This window comes from Bufo gargarizans, chromosome 2 (assembly GCF_014858855.1).
Source record: "Bufo gargarizans isolate SCDJY-AF-19 chromosome 2, ASM1485885v1, whole genome shotgun sequence".
Lineage (NCBI taxonomy): Eukaryota > Metazoa > Chordata > Amphibia > Anura > Bufonidae > Bufo > Bufo gargarizans.
Genome location: NC_058081.1, coordinates 63,099,260 through 63,122,843, shown reverse-complemented (window position 1 = coordinate 63,122,843; position 23,584 = coordinate 63,099,260). Strand labels below are relative to the sequence as shown.

Genomic DNA, 23,584 nt, shown 5'->3' with positions numbered 1-23,584 from the left:
CACACAGCCCTGCAGCGTGCACACTACACACACACAGCCCTGCAGCGTGCACACTACACACACACAGCCCTGCAGCGTGCACACTACACACACACACACACAGCCCTGCAGCGTGCACACTACACACACACAGCCCTGCAGCGTGCGCACTGCACACACACAGCCCTGCAGCGTGCACACTACACACACCACACAGCCCTGCAGCGTGCACACCACACACACACAGCCCTGCAGCGTGCGCACTACACACACACAGCCCTGCAGCGTGCACAACTACACACACACAGCCCTGCAGCGTGCACACTACAACACACACACAGCCCTGCAGCGTGCACACACACACACACACAGCCCTGCAGCGTGCGCACTACACACACACAGCCCTGCAGCGTGCACACTACACACCACAGAGCCCTGCAGCGTGCACACACACACACACACAGCCCTGCAGCGTGCGCACTACAACACACACAGCCCTGCAGCGTGCACACTACACACACAGCCCTGCAGCGTGCACACTACACACACACACAGCCCTGCAGGGTGCACACTACACACACACACACAGCCCTGCAGCGTGCACACTACACACACACAGCCCTGCAGCGTGCACACTACACACACACAGCCCTGCAGCGTGCACACTACACACACACACAGCCCTGCAGCGTGCACACTACACACACACACACACACACAGCCCTGCAGCGTGCACACTACACACACACACACACAGCCCTGCAGCGTGCACACTACACACACAGCCCTGCAGCGTGCACACTACACACACAGCCCTGCAGCGTGCACACTACACACACACACACAGCCCTGCAGCGTGCACACCACACACACACACACAGCCCTGCAGCGTGCGCACTACACACACACAGCCCTGCCTCGTGCACACTACACACACACACAGCCCTGCAGGGTGCACACTACACACACACACAGCCCTGCAGGGTGCACACTACACACACACACACAGCCCTGCAGCGTGCACACTACACACACACACAGCCCTGCAGCGTGCACACTACACACACACACAGCCCTGCAGCGTGCACACTACACACACACACACAGCCCTGCAGCGTGCACACTACACACACAGCCCTGCAGCGTGCACACTACACACACACACACAGCCCTGCAGCGTGCACACTACACACACACACACACAGCCCTGCAGCGTGCACACTACACACACACAGCCCTGCAGCGTGCACACGACACAAACACCGCTCTACACTGCACACACACCGCTCTGCACCCTATACACTGCACACACACCGCTCTGCACCGCATACACTGCACACACACCGCTCTGCACCCTATACACTGCACACACACCGCTCTGCACCCTATACACTGCACACACACCGCTCTGCACCACATACACTGCTGCACACACACCGCTCTACACCGTATACACTGCGCACACACCGCTCTGCACCGCATACACTGCGCACACACCGCTCTGCACCGCATACACTGCGCACACACCGCTCTGCACCGCATACACTGCACACACCGCTCTGCACCGCATACACTGCACACACACCACTACACCGCATACACTGCACACACACCACTACACCGCATACACTGCACACACACCGCATACACTGTGCACACACCGCTCTGCACCGCATACACTGCACACACACCGCTCTGCACCCTATACACTGCACACACACCGCTCTGCACCACACACACTGCTGCACACACACCGCTCTACACCGTATACACTGCACACACACTGCGCACACACCGCTCTGCACCGCATACACTGCGCACACACCGCTCTGCACCGCATACACTGCGCACACACCGCTCTGCACCGCATACACTGCACACACACCACTACACCGCATACACTGCACACACACCACTACACCGCATACACTGCACACACACCGCATACACTGTGCACACACCGCTCTGCACCGCATACACTGTGCACACACCGCATACACTGCACACACACCGCTCTGCACCGTATACACTGCACACACACCGCTCTGCACCGTATACACTGCACACACCGCTCTGCACCGCATACACTGCACACACACCGCTCTACACCGTATACACTGCACACACACCACTACACCGCATACACTGCACACACACCGCATACACTGTGCACACACCGCTCTGCACCGCATACACTGTGCACACACCGCTCTGCACCGCATACACTGCACACACACCGCTCTGCACCGTATACACTGCACACACACCGCTCTGCACCGTATACACTGCACACACCGCTCTGCACCGCATACACTGCACACACACCGCTCTACACCGTATACACTGCACACACCGCTCTGCACCGTATACACTGCACACACAACGCTCTGCACCGTATACACTGCACACACAACGCTCTGCACCGTATACACTGCACACACCGCTCTGCACCGCATACACTGCACACACACCGCTCTGCACCGTATACACTGCACACACACCGCTCTGCACCGTATACACTGCACACACACCGCTCTGCACCGTATACACTGCACACACACCGCTCTGCACCGTATACACTGCACACACACCGCTCTGCACCGTATACACTGCACACACACCGCTCTGCACCGCATACACTGCACACACACCGCTCTGCACCGAATACACTGCACACACACCGCTCTGCACCGTATACACTGCACACACCGCTCTGCACCGCATACACTGCACACACACCGCTCTGCACCGCATACACTGCACACACACCGCTCTGCACCGTATACACTGCACACACCGCTCTGCACCGTATACACTGCACACACACCGCTCTGCACCGAATACACTGCACACACACTGCTCTGCACCGTATACACTGCACACACACCGCTCTGCACCGAATACACTGCACACACCGCTCTGCACACACACCACTACACCGTATACACTGCACACACACCGCTCTACACCGTATACACTGCACACACACCGCTCTACACCGTATACACTGCACACACACCGCTCTGCACCGAATACACTGCACACACACCGCTCTGCACCGCATACACTGCACACACACCGCTCTGCACCGCATACACTGCACACACACCGCTCTGCACCGCATACACTGCACACACACCGCTCTGCACCGCATACACTGCACACACACCGCTCTGCACCGCATACACTGCACACACACCGCTCTGCACCGCATACACTGCACACACACCGCTCTACACCGTATACACTGCACACACACCGCTCTGCACCGCATACACTGCACACACACCGCTCTGCACCGCATACACTGCACACACACCGCTCTGCACCGCATACACTGCACACACACCGCTCTGCACCGCATACACTGCACACACAACGCTCTGCACCGTATACACTGCACACACACCGCTCTGCACCGTATACACTGCACACACAACGCTCTGCACCGTATACACTGCACACACAACGCTCTGCACCGTATACACTGCACACACCGCTCTGCACCGCATACACTGCACACGCACCGCATACACTGCACACACACCGCTCTGCACCGCATACACTGCACACACACCGCTCTGCACCGCATACACTGCACACACACCGCTCTGCACCGAATACACTGCACACACATGCAGACACTTTCACACAACCAGGTATCAAATCCTGATGAGTAAACCACAAGACCCTCCCCCAATACGGGCCGGACCTCGGCTCCTCCCAACACACGTGACTGGTCACATGGTCATGACGTCATCAAAGGTCCTTCAGCCACTAGGACCTAGCATCTACCTTCTACATTCACCGCCTCCAGTTCCATGTTACTTCCTGCTGCCCCGGGGACCATCACCCCCCGGTCAGGGACCAGCACTGCGGAGGATCCCCGACCTCCTGCCGCCTCTACATCTCCGTGATCGGCCGCCGAGAGAGGAGCCGCTCCCCCGTCCTGTGCCCGGAGCTGCCGGTTATGGGGCTCCCGTTCCCCTGTAAGCTCTTCGTCTAGGATCCCCCCGACTGCAATCCTCCTGCCCCCCGTTACCTCCAGGGGCCGGGGCAGCTCCAGTGGTCTCCGGGCCGTCCACCATCCTCGCCATTACCTCTGCCTCTCACTAGATTTGCTCACATTCAAGGACCACAATCTCTCATTGAATGTTTTATATTTTTTAGCCTTTATTTTTGGATCTCGGTCATGTATTGGAGAATCTGAGAGCCAGGTGACCCCAGAGCCCCCGCAGATCTCTCTGTCCTGATTCTAGGAACATTTTCAATATTTAAAAAAATAAAAAAAATTCCTCCTCCCGGGGGAGAACCTGGATTTTTTGGACCCCACGTTCATGTCGTTATCGGCGACTCAGATAGAAGATTAATTGCGCCCAATGATAAGCGCTCCGTCCATTGGATGACTGGTCCGCTGCAAACTGGGAGATAATGGAACTGGAAAATATCGTCGCCAATACCGTGCTGCTCAAAGCCCGAGAAGGTGAGAAACGACCGGTCGGTGGAAAACGGATACTATTTTAGTATTTTATTTTTTTTTAGCTTGTTTTTAGTTTTTTTTTTATTTATTTGTGTTTTTTTATTATAGTGTTTTTGTTTTCTATTTTAATTTTTTAAATTTTAAATACTTATAATTTTTTTACTTTGCTGTTTTTATTTTTAATTTCAATTTTTTATTATTTGAATTAATATTTCTTGTTTTTATTGTGACTAATAATCATTTATTTCTAGGAAAAAATAAATAAATATTAAGGTCCCTTTCACACGAGTGAGTTTTCCGTGCGGGTGCAATGCGTGACGTGAACGCATTGCACCCGCACTGAATACTGACCGATTAAATGGGTCTGTGTACATGAGCGTTTTTTTTTTTAATCATCACTTCTGCGTTGCGTGAAATACTCAGCATGTTCTATATTCTGCGTTTTTCACGCAGCCCTGGCCCCATAGAAGTGAATGGGGCTTCAGTGAAAAACGCATTGCATCCGGAAGCAAGTGCGGATACGATGCGTTTTTCACTGATGGTTGCTGAGAGATGTTGTTTGTAAACCTTCAGTTTTTTATCACACGTGTGAAAAACGCATCAAAACGCATTGCACCCGTGCAGAAAAAACTGAACGCAATTGCGGACAAACTGACTGAACATGCAAAATGGTCCGAGTTTCACTGGACGCATCCGGAGCCAATCCGTATTGTTCGTGTGAAGGAGGCCTTACACCCCATTGCAATAAGCAAGTAAAAGCCGTTATAAAACCACCAATAACCAAGGAATTATGGTCGGATTCTGATTGTTGTTATGAAAAATAATAATCTTCTCAGTCGCCCGATGTACGATTCGGCCCCGTCGTGTTACTAGAGACTGTTACTAGTTTTATGTTTAGTATTGGGCTGTGTTCACATGAGGATCGATCCTCCATCACAGAGTCGGTTGTTTTTGTTTTAGTGCATCATTATTTTTCCCATCAAGACGACGGTTACTACAGCGGAGCGAATGGTCCCCATCATAATTTAGTGGGGGGTCTATCGGCCGTTGACTGTGTGACGGGACTGGCACTGCATCCTGGCTTCTGTTTATTACTTCCGGCAATAATTATCGTACCTTGTGTTTTCTTGGGTTAATTTATAAATGTATTTTTTTACTATTATTATTATTATTATTATTATTATTTAATATTACTATTTTTTTAATTTTTTACTATTTTTTTTTCCTATTTCCAGTTTTTTGTATTATATTTTACTATTATTATTTATATTTTATTACTGCAATTTTTCGACTGCAGAACAGTTGGTTAAAATTAAAGCTGTTCTCTGGGCAATAAATAATAATAATAATAATAAATCCATCTGCTCTCTGCCCTTTTGTCAGTACTTACCCCCTGGCCGGGCCGCCGATTTCTGCCGTCTGCGCTGCGCTCCCACTTCAGCTGCTTGTATTGTATATACTCACTTCAGTTCCCTAGTTCCGCCGCTGACTGAACAGCTGAACTGGGGTGCAGGGTGTCGGACCCCCACCGATCAGCTACTGAATTCTGAGGGTAGGCCAACACTAAAGGGATCTGGAACAATGATGGTTTATCGCTAGCATATGTCATCAATGTCAGATAGGAGCGGGTCCCAAAGGAGGGACTTCTCCTATCTCCAGAACTGGGCCTCTGAAGTGAAGGAATGCACAGCCCCCCCCATTTATTTACCGCTATTAGACTGCTGGAAATAGCCGAGCGAGCGCAGCCGCCTCTCCATTCATAGCTATGAGCAGAGGCGTACATGGAGAAGTGAGGGCCCCGTAGCAAGGGTCAAACCAGGCCCCCCACACAGGACAGAAGGGTTTCTGCCTAAACCCCTTTCAATGACCCTTGGGCCATTTTTGCACTGCCTCATTTGCTAAAAGTTGTTCCTGTAGAGGGTAGAGTCCTGACCAAGCTTTCACCTCCAGTAGAAGAGGAGATGATCCCAGCTACGACTGGCCCCTTATAGCAGTCTATGACGCTATGGTAGTTACGCTCCTGGCTATGAGACTGCCGGAAATAACCAAGAAAGCATGGCCACCTCTACATTCACCGCTACGAGACTGTCGGAAGTAACCAAGGAAGCACGGTCACCTCTCCATTCACCGCTACGAGACTGTCGGAAGTAACCAAGGAAGCACGGTCACCTCTCCATTTACCGCTATGAGACTGCTGGTACTACCATAGCGGTAAATAGAGGGTGGCCATTCATGCTCAGCTGCTCTTTCACTTTGGTGGCCCTGTTCTAGAAATAGGCGCAGGTTCCTCCTTTGGGACCCGCTCCTATCTGACATTGCATATCCTACAGATGGAAATACCCTTTTAAAAAGAGCTGGACAGACCCTTTAATACCTTCAGGATGCAGAAGCCATCCCATTCACCTCTATGGAACGCTCTGTGGTATACACTTGAATAGGAAGGAGCCATCCCATAGACGTGAATGGGACGGCTTGTAATTGCCCACCTCTGCGATGTCGATGGCGAGCAGCTAAAAAGAGCAGAGAAGGCCCCGCTCACATGGAGGACCGCCTTCTCTTCAGCCAGCTGATCAGTGGGGGTACTGGGTGTCGGGCCCCCGCCGATCTGATATTGATGACCTATCCTGAGGATGGGTCATCAATATTAAAATCTCAGAAAACCCCTTTAAGTTTTACTACCTTAAAAAAAACCTAATTTTCTTTGCATCGCCATATTCTGACTCCTTTATCTTTTCGGTGCTTCCATCTTCAGAGCTGTTTGAGGACTTTTTTTGTGGGGCGAGCTGTAGTTTTTATTGATGCTATTTTGAGGTACATATAACGTTTTGAACAGGTGGTTTTTTTTTTTTTTTCTCCCAGGGGGAGAGATGACAAAAAAAATGGCGATTTGACCATTTTGGGTTTTTTTCCTAAATGTTTTCATGCTTTAGTCGTTTTTGGCATTTTCAGACATGGAGATTTCAGGCATTTTTATTTCTTGCTGTTCATTTTTAGATCTAAATTGGGAAGGAGGATTTTTTAAATAAGTTTTTTTACTTTTAGTCCCCCTAGAGGACTTCAACCTGCGGATGTTTATTTGCTTGTACCATAGACTGCAGTAGTATACAAGTGCAGTCTATGGGCATTCTGCAATCTACCTTAATAGGCAGATTGCAATGGCAGGCCTGGGAACCTTCACGAGACCCCAGGCTGTCATACCAATTCATCCAAGCGCTGCAATTTCGAGATTGGAGAACAGAAGGATCCCCCCCCACCCTCCCTCTGGCTAACCTTTTAAGATAGTATTGACTGCAGCATCTCTGGGTTAGACGCCAGGGATTGGAGGTATCTCTGATCCCGGCTGCTGTAGGTGGTTGTCATAAGGTGAAAAATGAGGTCAAGTGATTGTATCCTCATGGTAACGCCATATGAAATGGAGCTGACCTCTGCTGTGATCACTGGGGGAACTTCCATTTGCCTACACATTTTCTCTGCAGCGCCCACTACAGGTGTAACATAGAATTACACGTCCTTCAGATCGGCAGCTCCCAACTCTGGCTAATATAGAGGCACCGAAGGGCTGGACACCACATCCCCCATGATGTGCCATATTACAGCACTTGGAAAAGGGGTTACCTTCATTAGACACCCCTTCAGGACCCAGCCCTTTAAGGGGTCAGTTAAGATTTAATGTGAAATAATAATAAATTGACCCCTTTTTTTGCGTTAATTTCTCTAGTCCTTTGCAATGTTGGCACTGGCTAGGGGGGCGGCAGCTGGCGTCTTGTTGAAGTTTCCTTCCAGGCCAGACTTTTTTGGGGATTATACCTCCTTTTCAGTAGAAAATGAAAGCTGCCCTTTTCATAGAAATAGCGCCACTCTTGTGGCTGTGTCTTGTATTGCAGCGCTCACATCAATGGGCCTGTACCAGACATGGCAGACGGCGTGAGTGGTGCTGTTGATGAGGACATGGAGTTACAGCCTGTATTCTAATCCACAGCTGCATTCACGGTTCTACAGGCTTCAGAGCTGAAATCGATCAACGTTCCTTGCTATTCCCTAGCAGTCACATTGGCCTGCAGCGGTTACTACTGTGTGTTCAGACTGTCTCTCCATCCCACTTTCTTGTTGGGCTACATTCACACGACCATATGTATTTTGCAGTCCACAAATTGTGGATGACGTCCACGTGACATCCGTGTTGCATCTGTTTTTTTTGCTGATCCATTGTAAGAATGCCTAGCCTCGGACAAGAATAGGACATGCTCTATATTTTTGGCGGGGCTAAGGAACGGACATGCGGACAGTACAGGGAGTCTGACCCAGTGAAATGACTGGCTCCGACTCCTTATCCAATCCGCAAAAAAAAAAAGGAACGGACACGGAAACAAAATACGTTCGTGTGAATATAGCCTAAGTCAGAGTAGTCCCCATCCTCTTCCTCATGCACATGACAATTTATTTTGCGGTCCGCCAAAAAAATTGATCTGCCAAAAATACGGATGATGTCCAGAACGGAATGCGGACAATAATAGGACTTGTTCTACTTTTTTGCGGAATGGACATACAGACACAGAATGAACACGGAGTAATGTTTTTTTTCTTTTTTTTTCTTTTGCGGACCCATTGAAATGAATTGTTACACATATGGTCCGTAAAAAAAAAATGGAACGGACACGGAAAGAAAATGCTCTTGTGTGCACGAGCCCTTAGTAGTCACCCCAGTAGTCACAGCAGGATCGCTGCTGCTGGGAGAGATGGTTCTTGATGGTCCTGGTTTTTAGTCCAGCCCAGAGAGAACTAGAGCACTGTATGGACATGGCCTTTAAGAACTTGACAGGAGAGGGTGACTCATGGCCTCGACTTTTGATCTGTAGAAATCCTCTGTAATGTGCGCAGAGGATAGACGGATTACACGTACTTGGTGATTAGAAGTATTATAGTAATTATGTCAGACTGGAAACTCCACACTGGAGATGGTGGTGGCCGGACTGCACTCCTTTCAGATATCCAGCTTTTACACACATTTTTTACCTTTCTTCTTTTTGATAAAATTTTTATTTTCCTCCCCAAAACAGTGCCACATCTCTCCACAAGTTGTGTGTGGTATTGCAGCTCAGCCCCTTTCGCTTTAGTAGAGCTGATCTGCAGTACTAGACACAACCCATGGACAGGTATGGCGCTGTTTCTGGAAGTTAATAGCCATGTACATCCAGTACATGCCAATGAGCAGTTTCAGTACCATCCCCTAGTGGTACTTAAAGAGGGCCCCCTCCCATCTCCTGACTTGTCTGTTCCAGTAACTACTTGCATTCCCCATGTAATAACAATTCTGAGGCATCTATTCTTATGACTCTATGATGTGCCATTGCTTAATTATTCCTACTAGAAGTTATAAATCAATTGCCAGCAGTCTGCAATGAAAGGTCCAGTTGGGTGTTACCAGTTGGGAGTGTGTCCCTTGCGGTCAGAACGTAGACTCCAGCTGCTGCAGAAACTCGTTAATGTAAAGCCTGCCCCCCCCCCCTTTCTCTTTTTGGTCAGTTACTGACTTGTAGCCATCCCTTCCTGCTCAAAAAGAGGTTCTGCAGTGGCTTTAAGACATAATGGAGACCCTGCTGAGCCCTGGGGTCACTTCAGCTCATGGCCTTGTACTTTTTCTATGGTTTTATGGTACATTATGTGATGTATACGGGGGCAGGGCTGCTGTCCGGATTTGTAGGAGCTGGATCTGCAGGTGTGAGCGTTACACAAATCTGATACCGTATATGATGTGTGGAGGAGATGTAAAACCATGAGCTTCCTGTGCTGGCAGGGAGGGTCTGGGGGCCACATCGACTGGTGGGCCTGTGTATTCTGCTTTTTGGTTTCCATTCCTCCCACTATCTCTGCCCCTATGGGCCTCATTTATCACAACAGTACAACTGTCTTAGTTTCCCATTGCAACCAATCAGAGCTCAGCTTTTATTTTTTTCAGAGCCCTTTAGGAAATGAAAGCTGAGCTCTGATTGGTTGCTATGGGCAACCAAGACAGTTTTGATAAATGTGGCCCATTTATATGTGTTTATGGCAGCAGATTTGTATTATTTATGTGGTCTTTACAGATTTCTGCCTCTGGTGCTGCTTATCTCTGATGGAAGAACACCGACTGCCCCTATATGTGTTCTGAAGTGGGCAGTGGCGACTCTAGGAACAATATATAGGGGGGGCACAAAGATACCACAGTCAAAAATGGGGGGGCAAAAACAAAATAAGATTACAAAATACGAGAGAGTTGCGGTCTGCAGGGATACAGTTATAATAAAACAATTTACTTACAAAAGAAGCTATTCAGTCGTCTGCTGTGCTGTCCTCTGCTTGCTTCCACGGATTCTTTCCCCTTCTTTCTGTCTCTCGTCAGTGCACAGGCGCACTGTTATGGTGGATCTGTGGAAGACACACTGTTATAGGGGGATCTGTGGATGACACATTATGCCTCTCATTAGCCCTCATTATGCCTCTCATCACTCCCATATCAGCCCCCATATAAGCCCTTATGCCTCATTAGCCCCCATTATTCTTCTTATTAGCCCCATTGGCCCCCATTATGCCTCATTAGCCCACATTATGCCTCTAATTAGCCCCCATTATGCCTCCAATTAGCCCCCATATGCCTCCAATTAGCCCCCATATGCCTTCAATTAGCCCCCATATGCCTCCTATTAGCCCCCATATGCCTCCTATTAGCCCCCATATGCCTCCTATTAGCCCCCAATTAGCCCCCATATGCCTCCAATTAGCCCCCATATGCCTCCAATTAGCCCCCAATTAGCCCCCATATGCCTCCTATTAGCCCCCAAATTAGCCCCTATATGCCTCCAATTAGCCCCCATATGCCTCCAATTTAGCCCCCATATGCACTCCAATTAGCCCCCAATATGCCCTCCTATTAGCCCCCATATGCCTCCTATTAGCACCCTAGACCCATATGCATCCAATGCCCCCATATGCCTCCAATTAGCCCCCCATATGCCTCCAATTAGCCCCCATATGCTCCATTAGCCCCCATATGCCTCCACATAGCCCCCATATGCCTCCTAACTTAGCCCCCCAATTAGCCACATATGCATCAACAATAACCCCATATGCCTCCAATTGCCCATAGCCCCCATATGCCTCCAATTAGCCCCCATATGCTACCAATTAGCCCCCATATTCCTCCAATTAGCCACCAATTGCCTCCAATTAGCCACCAAATTAGCACCCATATGACTCCCAATTAGCCCACGACCCAATATGCCTCCATTTAGCCCCCATATGCCTACCAATTAGCCCATATGCTCCAATTAAGCCCCCATATGCCTCCAATTAGCCCCCATATGCTCCATTAGCCCCCATATGCCTCCAATTAGCCCCCATATGCCTCCAATTAGCCCCCATATGCCTCCAATTAGCCCCCATATGCCTATTAGCCCCATATGCCTATTAGCCCCATATGCCTATTAGCCCCATATGCCTCCAATTAGCCCCATATGCCTCCTATTAGCCCCATATGCCTCCTATTAGCCCCATATGCCTCCTATTAGCCCCATATGCCTCCAATTAGCCCCCAAATATGCCTCCAATTAGCCCCCAAATATGCCTCCAAATGCCCCCATACATCTCCAATTAGCCCCCAAATATGCCTCCAATTAGCCCCCAAATATGCTTCCAATTAGCCCCATATGCCTCCTATTAGCCCCATATGCCTCCAATTAGCCCCCAAATATGCCTCCAATTAGCCCCCAAATATGCCTCCAAATGCCCCCATACATCTCCAATTAGCCCCCAAATATGCTTCCAATTAGCCCCATATGCCTCCTATTAGCCGCATATGCCTCCTATTAGCCCCCATAATGCCCCCAGCAGCCACATTTTTTTATAAAATTAAAAAAAAAAACACTTACCTCTCCTGCTCCTGGACGGACGCCGCCTGCCATTTTCTCCCTCCTCAGTCGACTGTGCGTGCTCTAAACTGGCGCGCACAGCGTGAGGTCACAGAGCGACCTCACGCTGTGCGCAGCCCTGCACAGCCGACCGCCGAGGACCAGGAAGTGGTGAGTACAGAGCGTTCACCACTTCCTGGTCCTTCTGTACTAATGAGCGCTTCCTTAATGGAAGCGCTCATTAGTATTCACTCGGGGGAATCAGCGGGGGGGCACCTGGGGGGGCAAGGAACAACATAGGGGGGGCAATTGCCCCCCCTCGCCCCCCTCTAGCGACGCCACTAGAAGTGGGACAGGGGAGCATGCTGCTGTTAGACACTTGGTTCTGCTCATCTCCAAGTCAGACAGATAAGACTCTCCATATGCATTCGATCAGGGATGCCCAACCTGCGGACCTCCATCTGTTGCAAAACTACAATTCCCAGCATGCCTGGACAGCCCATAGCTATTAGGGCATGCTGGGAGTTGTAGTTTTGCAACAGCTGGAGCGCCACAAGTTGAGCAATCCCTGCATTAGATAACTGATAGAAGAACGCATGTTGGGTCGACAGCTGTCTTTATAAGCTGCCCCCGCACACATGCACGCTCGGCTCGGGCCAGAATGCATGTGTGCTGAAACAGGAGAGGGGAGTAAGCCGCTGCTCTCTGGCGGTGGCTCATCTCGCAAGGAATAGAAGGATTGGGCGTATCGAAATCCAACTGCGCCATCCCTCTTTCCTTCAGCCCTTTAACATCAGCTGTCAGGAGAGTCGGGATGCCCCCATACATATTAGGTCAGCTGGTCACGCTGAAATTGGCCTATATGTAATTTGTATGACCGGCCTGTTGCACGGCCCGGTCCCCAATTATGAAATAAACACCCCTTACTCCCCTTTTAAATTTCCTGCCGTTTTTGCGGAGCTGCTCCGTTCTATTACCGTCTTTGTCTGCAGCTTTTACATGTCATTGAATCATCGTGTGACCTCTGCAGCCGGCCCCTGGCCGCAGTGGCCACGTGCCGTTTGTACACATATGAGCGAGGAGGCCAGCGATTGGCTGCAGCAGTCATGAGAACATTGAATGGCACGTGCCCAGAGGGGACCGGAGTGGCGGGACATTAAAAAGACTCCTGCTCAGTGGCAATTTAATATTTTTATTTTTTTTTTTAATTTGGAGAGCACAACAGGCATGCGTTGTCAGGAGCTGTGGTTTGACTGACAGCTAAGGTGTACGGCCACTGGGCATTAAGATGGTTTTCTTAATACTTGCCAGTCCCTCGCTCCGCCCAATCTAAGGTTCCCGCTCCACTCTCGCAGGCTGCCGGCTCTTCCACCCAGGTCCTGAAGAAGAATGGGAAAAGTGAGGGAAAAGTATTATCTGAAGGATCTCCCTTCCACAGGTAACTACAAAGTACTGATTAACCAAAATGCCCGGAGAACCCCTTTAATGAAAGATAGGGAACGTCATTTGATGGACGAAATTTGACAGTATTGGACTTCTGGGTGGTGGTGTCATAAAAAGTTTGAGGACATGTCATCTCTCCTGACCATGTCTAGTCTCATGAATATATGTGGTATAAGTCCTCTGTTATTACTACTAGAAGCTATGAATGAAATGCTAGCAGTTTGCAATGAAGGTCCATATAGGTGTTACCAGCTGGGAGTGTGTATCTGCTCAGTCTGAAATTGACAGCACTGATTGGATAGTGTCAGACTGTGCAGGGACGCACCCCTAACTGGTAACACCCATCTGGACCTTCATTGCAAACTGCTGGCAATTCATTCATGACTACTAGCAGGAATAATAAACCAATGGCACAGCATAGTCATAAGAATAGATGCTCCAGAATTATTACATAGTTACTAGAATGGACAAGTAAGGAGAGGGGACAGGTCCACCGGGCGTGGACTTTATGCTGCGCAATTTCCACTGAGTATTTTTTGCAAATGGTCAAATCCACTGTAAAAGTCTGATGCATAAATTGACATGCGGAGGATTTAAAGGGGTTGTGCAACTGGGTCATCCGTATTGGATCGGGGGTCCGAACAGTTATTAGCGGACGCTACGTCCTGTTCATAATTACCTGCGTGTCGTCTCGCGTGTAGAGGCGGCACAGTGTAATTACAACTGCTCATTCTATCAAGTGAACAACCGCTTTAAAATCCCCACCGCAGGGCAGTTTTACGCTGTAGATGGTTTTTTAGCAGCCTGTAGATGAGATCTCTTCAGGTGTCATCCACTTTCCTCAGTGTACAGTTCCATGTGGTTTGCGTCTTCTCCTCTATATACTCCGCCGTCAGTTATTTTTAGCCCCGTGTGGTATTTGGACTGTGTCCCCAATCTCCGGAGATAAGATTGCTGGAATCTATTGTATACACCGTCACCTCCCTGAGCCGGAGTCATTCTTTCCTGGTCGTGAGACATCATTCTTCACTTACAGTACACAGGCATGGCTGCTCGTTGCTGAACTACATGTCCCAGGAGGTTGTCCTGCCATGGAGTAATGCAGTCCACGTTAATATCTGGTGTCCTGAGCGGTATTGCCAACCTAGCCATGGTCTGTGGTCCATACTGTACTCTAGTCTTATATATTTCACTTGAATTTGTAAGAATCGGAAAGGAAAAAAAATAATAAAATTTCCACGGATTTGACGGGTGACGACAGAGAGGTTTTATCCACGTGTGGTAGACTGGTTCTGTACGAGAATTGAACTGCGGATGGCAGCATTTTTTTTGGGCTGCATGTTTTCACTGCAGATTTCACCGCAACACAGTCTGCTTGCAAGACTTGGGTTTGCCTCAAATATGCAGCAGGATCCTCGGCCAACCACCCCCCACCCCGCCAGTGGTACCTGTGAAGAAACGCACATATACCTGCTCGCTGTGCTCTCTTCACTTGACTTCTGGTCCCAGTCTATGACCTTTCCTACAGTCCTACTGGGACATGTGCCACTTGAGAAAACATTACCAGTGAGGCCAGACATTGGCTGCTGCAGCTCATGTGTCTCTATCCGTTTGGAGGTTGACGGTGACCAGGAGTCCAGTGAAGAGCACCATGGAGCAGGTGATTATGGCTTACTACTGGGGGGATTTAAAGTAGCAAACCCACAAAAATGTTTTACTCTCTGACCTGTTAGAAAAGTGCATGATGTAAACTGTAGTAAAGGTAATTTTCTTACTGTATTTGTGAGTTATAACCTCCCTTCTGTTTCTCAGCTGCCAGCACTGAGATCTCCAACTGACACAGAGGACAGTCAGTTACTTCTCTCTTCATTCCTATGAGACTGACATTGAGGCTCCCATAGAAATACATAGAGAATTATCACATAGAGGGTTATTTGAAAAGTCAGAGTGCTGGTCACATGACACAGCTGAGGATCAGAAGGGAGGTGATAACTCAAATACAGTCAATGGTAAGATTATATCATGTACCTTTCTAACAGGTCAGAGAATAAAAATGTGTGTGTGAGTGATTCTTTAAGTATAAAAATGCCAAACAATCCCCTGTAAATTGTAATTCCTGTACCCCTTAGGTCCTACCTTACTTGGTGGAGCTAGTCTGCTGTATAATGGGTTATCATAGTGTATACCCATCTTCATACACCCATGTTTTTTTCCGGGTCCCTGTCTGGCACACTTTGAAAAATCTGCAGCTGCCCAGGCCTGGATCCTTTTCTTGACGTGAGTGTCCATCAGCCGCTTGTTTCCATCACGCCAAGCGTAAGGTGCGGGTTATTGAGACAGGGGTTGATGGCCTACCGTTGTCTAATGCCGAATTATCAGCATGCGTTTGGTGGCCCTTAGGAGACGTTTGTAATAATTGTCCATCTTCTCATATTACATTACATACATGGGCCAGCCATGATGATGTTTACACTGCCTGGTCTGCAGAATGTGCAGAGCCTCTAGGTGTAATGGCAACGCCCCCGTTGCTCCTAGAGGCTCATTTGCATATAGTAAAACATCATTTTTCTCAGCAATGCGGGCACATATGAACACGGATGCCTTCAGCTGCCAAGCGCACATGTAGCAGGTCATAGGGAGAAATCTGCTGACAGATGCCCTTTAAGAACATCGGATCGGGCATGTTGAAATTGAACATGCTGATCACTTTCCCTTGAATCTGCTAAAAACAACAAATACAGATGGATAGATTAGTTGACCGTCGTCTAATGTGCATGGCAGTCTTTAGTTTTGGGCACACAGGATATACTCTTAACCCAGTAAATCAGGGTAGCCATGTATAAAGCGCGTTGATTGCTTTGGTCTGATCGTTTTGTGATCACGTTAAGCCCCTTTTTTATATATATATATATATATATATATATATATACCTTCCTCTATGAAGTACATCGAGGCTGAGGATTCCCCTGCACTGATGGCAGAATACAGAGTGCCCCTGATAAAAGCCTGTATTATGTATGTGGTGCTGACGGTACACCATGATACAGTCTGCCGAATTCCTGTTTCTGGCAGATGATTCCCCCCTTATAAAGAAGGTATTCCCTAGAACAGTGGTGGCGAACCTATGGCACGGGTGCCAGAGGCGGCACTCAGAGCCCCTCTCTGTGGGCAACCGGACGTGTACAATAAGCCTTAGACTTTTCCTGCCATTCATCAGCGCAGGCGCACTATGAACAGCACAGGCAGCACACTGAATGTAGGCAGGCTATTATATTATATTATAAGTACATAGAGGATATACTATATTGGACTATAGTATTCAGGTTACATTGCTTTGTTGGCACTTTGCAATAAATAAGTGGGTTTTGGGGTGCAGTTTGGTCTCTCTACCTTTTAAAAGGTTCGCCATCACTGCCCGAGAAGAACCATTTATCCATTACCCCGGTGATGGGATGCACTCCTGGTGCATTAGCTCTCTTTGGTTGTAGCATTGGCTTTATATGGAGGGAGCATTAGGATTATTTTATGCTAATTTGTCTCGCTGCCCTTTCATGTTAAAATAAACATCCCCTGTGAATATCGCAGGGTTTCTTTTCATGTTTCTCACACATATTATTAGTACTGGTTTCTGTTTTTAATTGTATTCCCAGTTAGATCTTTGGTTTGTTATATATATTTTTTATTTATTAAATCTTATAATCTCTCTGGCTCATATATACACTCACCTAAAGAATTATTAGGAACACCATACTAATACGGTGTTGGGCCCCCTTTTTCCCCTCAGAACTGCCTAATTCTACGTGGCATTGATTCAACAAGGTGCTGATAGCATTCTTTAGAAATGTTGGCCCATATTGATAGGATAGCATCTTGCAGTTGATGGAGATTTGAGGAATGCACATCCAGGGCACGAAGCTCCCATTCCACCACATCCCAAAGATGCTCTATTGGGTTGAGATCTGGTGACTGTGGGGGCCATTTTAGTACAGTGAACTCATTGTCATGTTCAAGAAACCAATTTGAAATGATTCGAGCTTTGTGACATGGTGCATTATCCTGCTGGAAGTAGCCATCAGAGGATGGGTACATGGTGGTCATGAAGGGACAGACATGGTCAGAAACAATGCTCAGGTAGCCCTTGGCATTTAAACGATGGCCAATTGGCACTAAGGGGCCTAAAGTGTGCCCAGAAATCATCCCCCACACCATTACACCACCACCACCAGCCTGCACAGTGGTAACAAGGCATGATGGATACATGTTCTCATTCTGTTTACGCCAAATTCGGACTCTACCATTTGAATGTCTCAACAGAAATCGAGACTCATCAGACCAGGCAACATTTTTCCAGTCTTCAACAGTCCAATTTTGGTGAGCTCGTGCAAATTGTAGCCTCTTTTTCCTATTTGTAGTGGAGATGAGTGGTACCTGGTGGGGTCTTCTGCTATTGTAGCCCACCTTTCTTTCCCATTCTGACAGTCACTTTGGGGTTTAGGAGATTGTCTTGACCAGGACCACAACCCTTCATGCATTGAAGCAACTGCCATGTGATTGGTTGACTAGATAATCGCATTAATGAGAAATGGAACAGGTGTTCCTAATAATTCTTTAGGTGAGTGTATATACATTTTTATTTTTTTTGTATGTTCTTATAGTGACTCAATTAGTAAGTCAAACATTTTGCAATATAGCCCGTGTCTTATAGTATTGCAGTATTTACAGGTCACCCTGTGCCCACTCTCTTCCAATTTAGTGTAATAGCACATTTAGGGGCGCTCCCCCCGTGACTCAGTCCACCCTTGTTTCCGTAGATCCCACCCTGTGGTGTGTTGCTCTTCGTCTTCTGTGGTGGGTTGTATGGTGGGTTCTGGACCATCTGGCTTCACATCTTCCTGCCAAATGAAATCTGATTTCACCCAGCAGTTTATCTCTCTAAATTCACTTGTCCCGTCTCCATCTAATCTCATCTGTCTGTTATTTGCAGCATAAAAGCTGCTTATTTCTCTGCTGGGTTGGTAGGAGTTTGTCTTGGAGCTCTTTGTATATAAGGATTTGCTATATATATTTATAATTATTATTATTATTTTTTTTCCTCTAGCACTAAACCGAATTTGCCGCCCTTAAAGGGGTTGTCCCACCATAACAACTTGGGTGGGGGCCTCAACCTCTACAGAACAGGGTCTTGAAATCCCCAGATGGAGCGATGATCACACGTGCTGCCACTTCATTCCACTCTAAGACATTGCCAAAGAGAAGTCATGTACAGTTCTCGGCTATCTCTTGGAATATCATAGACTTGCATTGGGCAGTCGCCCTTTAAGGTGGCCATGAACGTTAGGTTGAACTACTGTTAGACATAATCCTCTGGTGAGCAAAAATTTTGCCAACACAGCCATAGACCTCACTCTTGAATAAATGTCAGCTGGACCTATCGTAAGGACTGGCCAAAACTTCTCCGATGGGGGAGATTGAGTAGTTTGGTTTCAGCTGCCTGATTGTTATGTTCTTGGGTAGATAAGTGGCCTTCACCCCATTTACACATACATGGAGGGTTAAAGAGAGAGAGCTGTCGACCACATTAGCGAACGGCCATCTTATGTGTATTGCCCGCCTTAGTCCATATTATCTGTTAGTCATTCAAAATGGCTGTCCATGTTCACTGACCCAGGGCGAAGGCCGAAACTACTTTACTGTGAATGTTCTTTCATGTTGGATGAAGTATTTTTTTTTTTTTTTTTTGTCGACTATCGGATAGAATTTCAACAAAGTCTGACTTCTTTCTAGACGACGATGGTGCATCATCAGTCGACTAAACCATCGTTGGTTTTGAAATGTCATCCAACAAATGTTCGTTGCCATTGAAATTGTTCATATTTATCAACTTTAGTCCTATGAGTACAGGCATCTTTAGTAAATGTCGTACTGGGTCACTGCTTAAGGCGTAAACCCAATATTGTTTGTGTACCAGGCAACGGGGGAAATTCATCATTCCCCCTATGCCGTTTTTTGGCGTAAAAAGTCACAAATCCACCGAAATGCAAACTTTTCTAGTCCTAGAGAGAATTTTACGCCGTCTTTCCCAATGTTATGAAACGGGGGCATGGTTTGGCGGGGCCATTGGCCTCGTCTTATTCATCGTTATCTACTCCACAAACTGTGGTAAATAATGACTGAACTTCTGGCACAAGGACTGCCTGAGGAGGCATGTCATTCATGACGAGGCCTACACCTCATAAAATACGTGTCTCCTCCGGCAGCGCAGACACTGCTCTTAATAAATCGGGGTCTGTATTCTCATCCATCTGTGCAAAGGACGTTCTAAACTTTGTATAATACCTTAGTCTATATGGGTGTTGGTAAAAAAATATTTGCAAAAGAAAGTATGTTTACCGTGACTTGTAGAAGATTTGAAATGGACCTCCAGAGAGTCAGCTGAGTTACGTGGACACCCCTCTCGTTGGGTGGTCGTGTGACATAATCTAGGGCGTCTTGCGATGGTATATGGTGAAGTGCATTTTCACGGTTATGAATATAATCTTGTTGCATCGTTAAGTCATTGATTTTGTTTTCGGTTTGTTTTTCAGTATCCCACACGCTTTCATTTTTCACATTCTTCTATGGTTATGTGATCCACCTACTCATTTTTATTAAAAAGAAATATAGGAAAGAACATGTAGACTGACCACAGGAAGGGTGATGAGAATTATCTTAGATTTTTGAAAAAATGAAGCCTGTGTGTCCATTGTGTTACGTTTTGGTGGTTCCTTCACTTAAAAATCTACTATATATTGGGAGGTTCTGACCATTAGAAGAACTGGATACCTTGAAGATGTATTTTAAAGAGGTTGTCCAGCACCTAAAAAAAAAAAACTTTAACTGCTTAAATAAAGTCTTAAAAATAGTAGTAATCACCCTGTTGCTTCTGTTCTGAGGCTTCTCCGGTCTCCTGCTGGTCTCTGTTCTTCCTGGGCCAGTGATGACACGTGACATCTGCAGCCATTTAGAGGCTGTATCGATGACTAGTCAACACCACTGAGTTCACCGCTCAAGTAAGTGATTGGCTGCAGCAATGGCACGTCCATGTCAAAACCTCATCGCTGGACCAGAAAGAACATTGACTGGCGGGGAACTGGGGTAGGGTCACAATGGGAGTGGCGGTGGATCGGTAAGGTGATATTACTACTTTCATCATTTTATAGCATTATAAGTAGTTTAAAAAAAAATTAAAGATGGCTGGACAACTCCTTTAACAGCTCTCGACTCTGTATGGAGAACCAGCCCATCCCATTCTGGCCACCTCTAGCCACATTGTGAAGGAGACAATTAAGATATCAACAGCTCTTTTGGCATATGATCATCAAAAACGGATGCATTTGGTGCCCTTTGGTTCAGACCAGTAGCCCAGACTCAGAGTGGCATTGGTAGGTGTTGGTCTTGGTAGTGCCTATGGACTGAGAATGAACTTATTGGGAACAGTTCTATTTCCCAGAATGTGGTCCTGCAGAGATGAGACTACTGATGTGCGATGTCTTGGAAAGATCGGGTTGGATAATGATGCATACAACCGGGCGTCCTGTCACTTAAGGAGCGTTAAAGCTGATGGTTTTGACTCTGAGGCGAGTGTAAGTGAAAACCTAGAGTGAAATCTTATGCATCTTAATCCAGTCTTTGGACTTCTTATGTTCAGCTTACTGGCTTTACTTGAAGCTTCTTTATCTAATGCGACATCTGTGCTTTCATCTGCAGTCATGGTCACAGTCATATGGCCTCTGATTAGGTGCAGGATAACATGTGGCTCAGACCACTTCTTCTGTGACCACGTATTAGAACCAAATGGGTCAATATCTAATATATGTGTGTAAGCCCTATTGTATCATTTTGGAGTAGGTCAACCCTTTATAGTCCAAAATTTACAGAAGAACTGCCACCATATGGCAAGGATTTGGATTGAAATCTGTTATCTCGTTCCTGTACTAATTATTATGGTTGGCCGGATGAGCCTGTGAGTTCAGAGGTTCTGGCAGTGGTGGTTAGTATAGAAGCTGTTATGTCACTCCTAGATCAGGGTACTCTACTAGTAAAGGTCTGCTTACCTGGATCAATGGTCAGGTTAAAGAGGTTGTCCCATTTGGACATCTAGGACATACTCAAAGGATATACTAAAAATGTCAGATAGGTGCAGGTCCTACCTCTGGGACTCACTCCTATCTCAAGAACAGGGCCTGGCTGTGAGTGGAGGGTGCCGTTCATGTGCAACTTTCTCCATTCACTGCTGTGGGTCATACAAAAATAGCCGAGTAAGTGCTTTCACCTATATTAAAAAGTCCCCTAGCAATGAGTAGGGAGAAAGCCATGCATGCGCAACGTCCTCTTCATTCACAGCAGGTTCCATTATTGAGATCAGTGAAGGTCTCGCCTATTGGAAGCTTTACCATTGGACATTTAGCCACCGGATATGCCATAATGTTCAGATAGGAATACCCCTTTAAGGTTCAATCTGAGCACAGAAGTAAGAATGTCATCTTATTAATGTTTCACAAAATCTGTAGAATTTTGCCGGTGACCAGCCAAAAATGTCCTCAGCAGCCGGTAGTATTACATGGTGGCCAATCGGATAAATTGCAGTCCTTGAGATACAAGGGAAGCTTGAGCTGGTCGTACACTCCATGTTCTTTCTTTATAGAGGGGGATCCCAAGTGGTGGAAGAAATTCATATGCCTTTGTGGGCCTATAGACAAGGGTTGCCTTCGAGAGGCATCCCCTTTAAATATTAGAGTTCCGGTTTTGTGTATTTTTGAGTTGGGAAGTATTTTTGTGTGCGGTCAGAAGCTGGTTTACACAGGAGCAGCACATCACTGACATTTGAATGCTTTCTGTAAACCCTTCAGGACTGGTTTGGAAAAAATTGCACCTTAGGCAAAAGCGATGAGCAGAATGTAAATCTAGTCAAATGCCCTAATCCGAGGGCGAGAACGGAACAACACCATGTCCTGACCATCCGTCTGTCGTAGGATCACCACTGTGATGTGAAGGGTAACCTCGCTTTTTGTGGGCCCGCCGAGAGAGTCTGAGGATCTCTTTGTACACTATATGGACACGTGAATATTGATGTATTTGGTAATATCAAGTCCTGTCCAAAGGCACATTGTGATGATGTGGGCTACCTATTCTCAAGAGGTCCTCCTACTCTTACTTCACTGCTGACCACCTTACCCCTCCCCACCCACTGTTGCCCAGATGAAATAAACCATTAAACCATCAATCTTAAAGCTACAGAATATGCCATGAATGTCTATGCCATACACGTAGGACCCTTGGTAACGTTTGTAAAAGTGAATATGGAGAACTCTGCACGTGTGCAACCTCATCTCATTCCTTCTCTGCTTGGATGCAGCAGCTGCCTCACCAGGAGGGTCGGGGAACCCTGGTTTTCCATCTAAGTGGGGGTCCTGTGGGAATACCCCTTTTAATGGGCTGACCTCTGATAGCAGACTTCAGTGTAGAAGAAGGAAGTTGTTTGTACGGTGGCGATGATTGGAGTGGCACGCGCACAGTACCTTAAAAAGGTTTTCATGGATTACTATGATTTTTGACAAATATGCTCATGTAGTTGCTAAGTAGCTATGAAACTGGCTAACCAGTTACACGTGCGCTCGACATATGTGTTGGTCCCATGTTGATATGTGCCCCCATTGCTCCTCTGGGAGCAATGGGGGCGTTTCTGTTACACCTAGAGGCTCTGCTCTCTCTGCAACTGCCACATCCTCTGCACTTTGGCAGGGGCTGGCAGTGTATATCT

At 47.3% G+C, this 23,584-nt stretch overlaps 1 protein-coding gene across 1 annotated transcript in view; it reads left to right on the top strand.

Moving 5' to 3' along the window:
* The first annotated feature begins 3,754 nt into the window (after positions 1-3,754).
* The window catches only part of LOC122927323 (G protein-coupled receptor kinase 5-like), a 78,190-nt gene continuing 58,360 nt past the window's right edge, over positions 3,755-23,584 (top strand). The window contains exon 1 of the mRNA XM_044279052.1: positions 3,755-4,462. Within this exon, the coding sequence (XP_044134987.1) occupies positions 4,411-4,462 (52 nt within the window). The 5' untranslated portion in view covers positions 3,755-4,410. The remainder of the gene's footprint in view (positions 4,463-23,584) is intronic.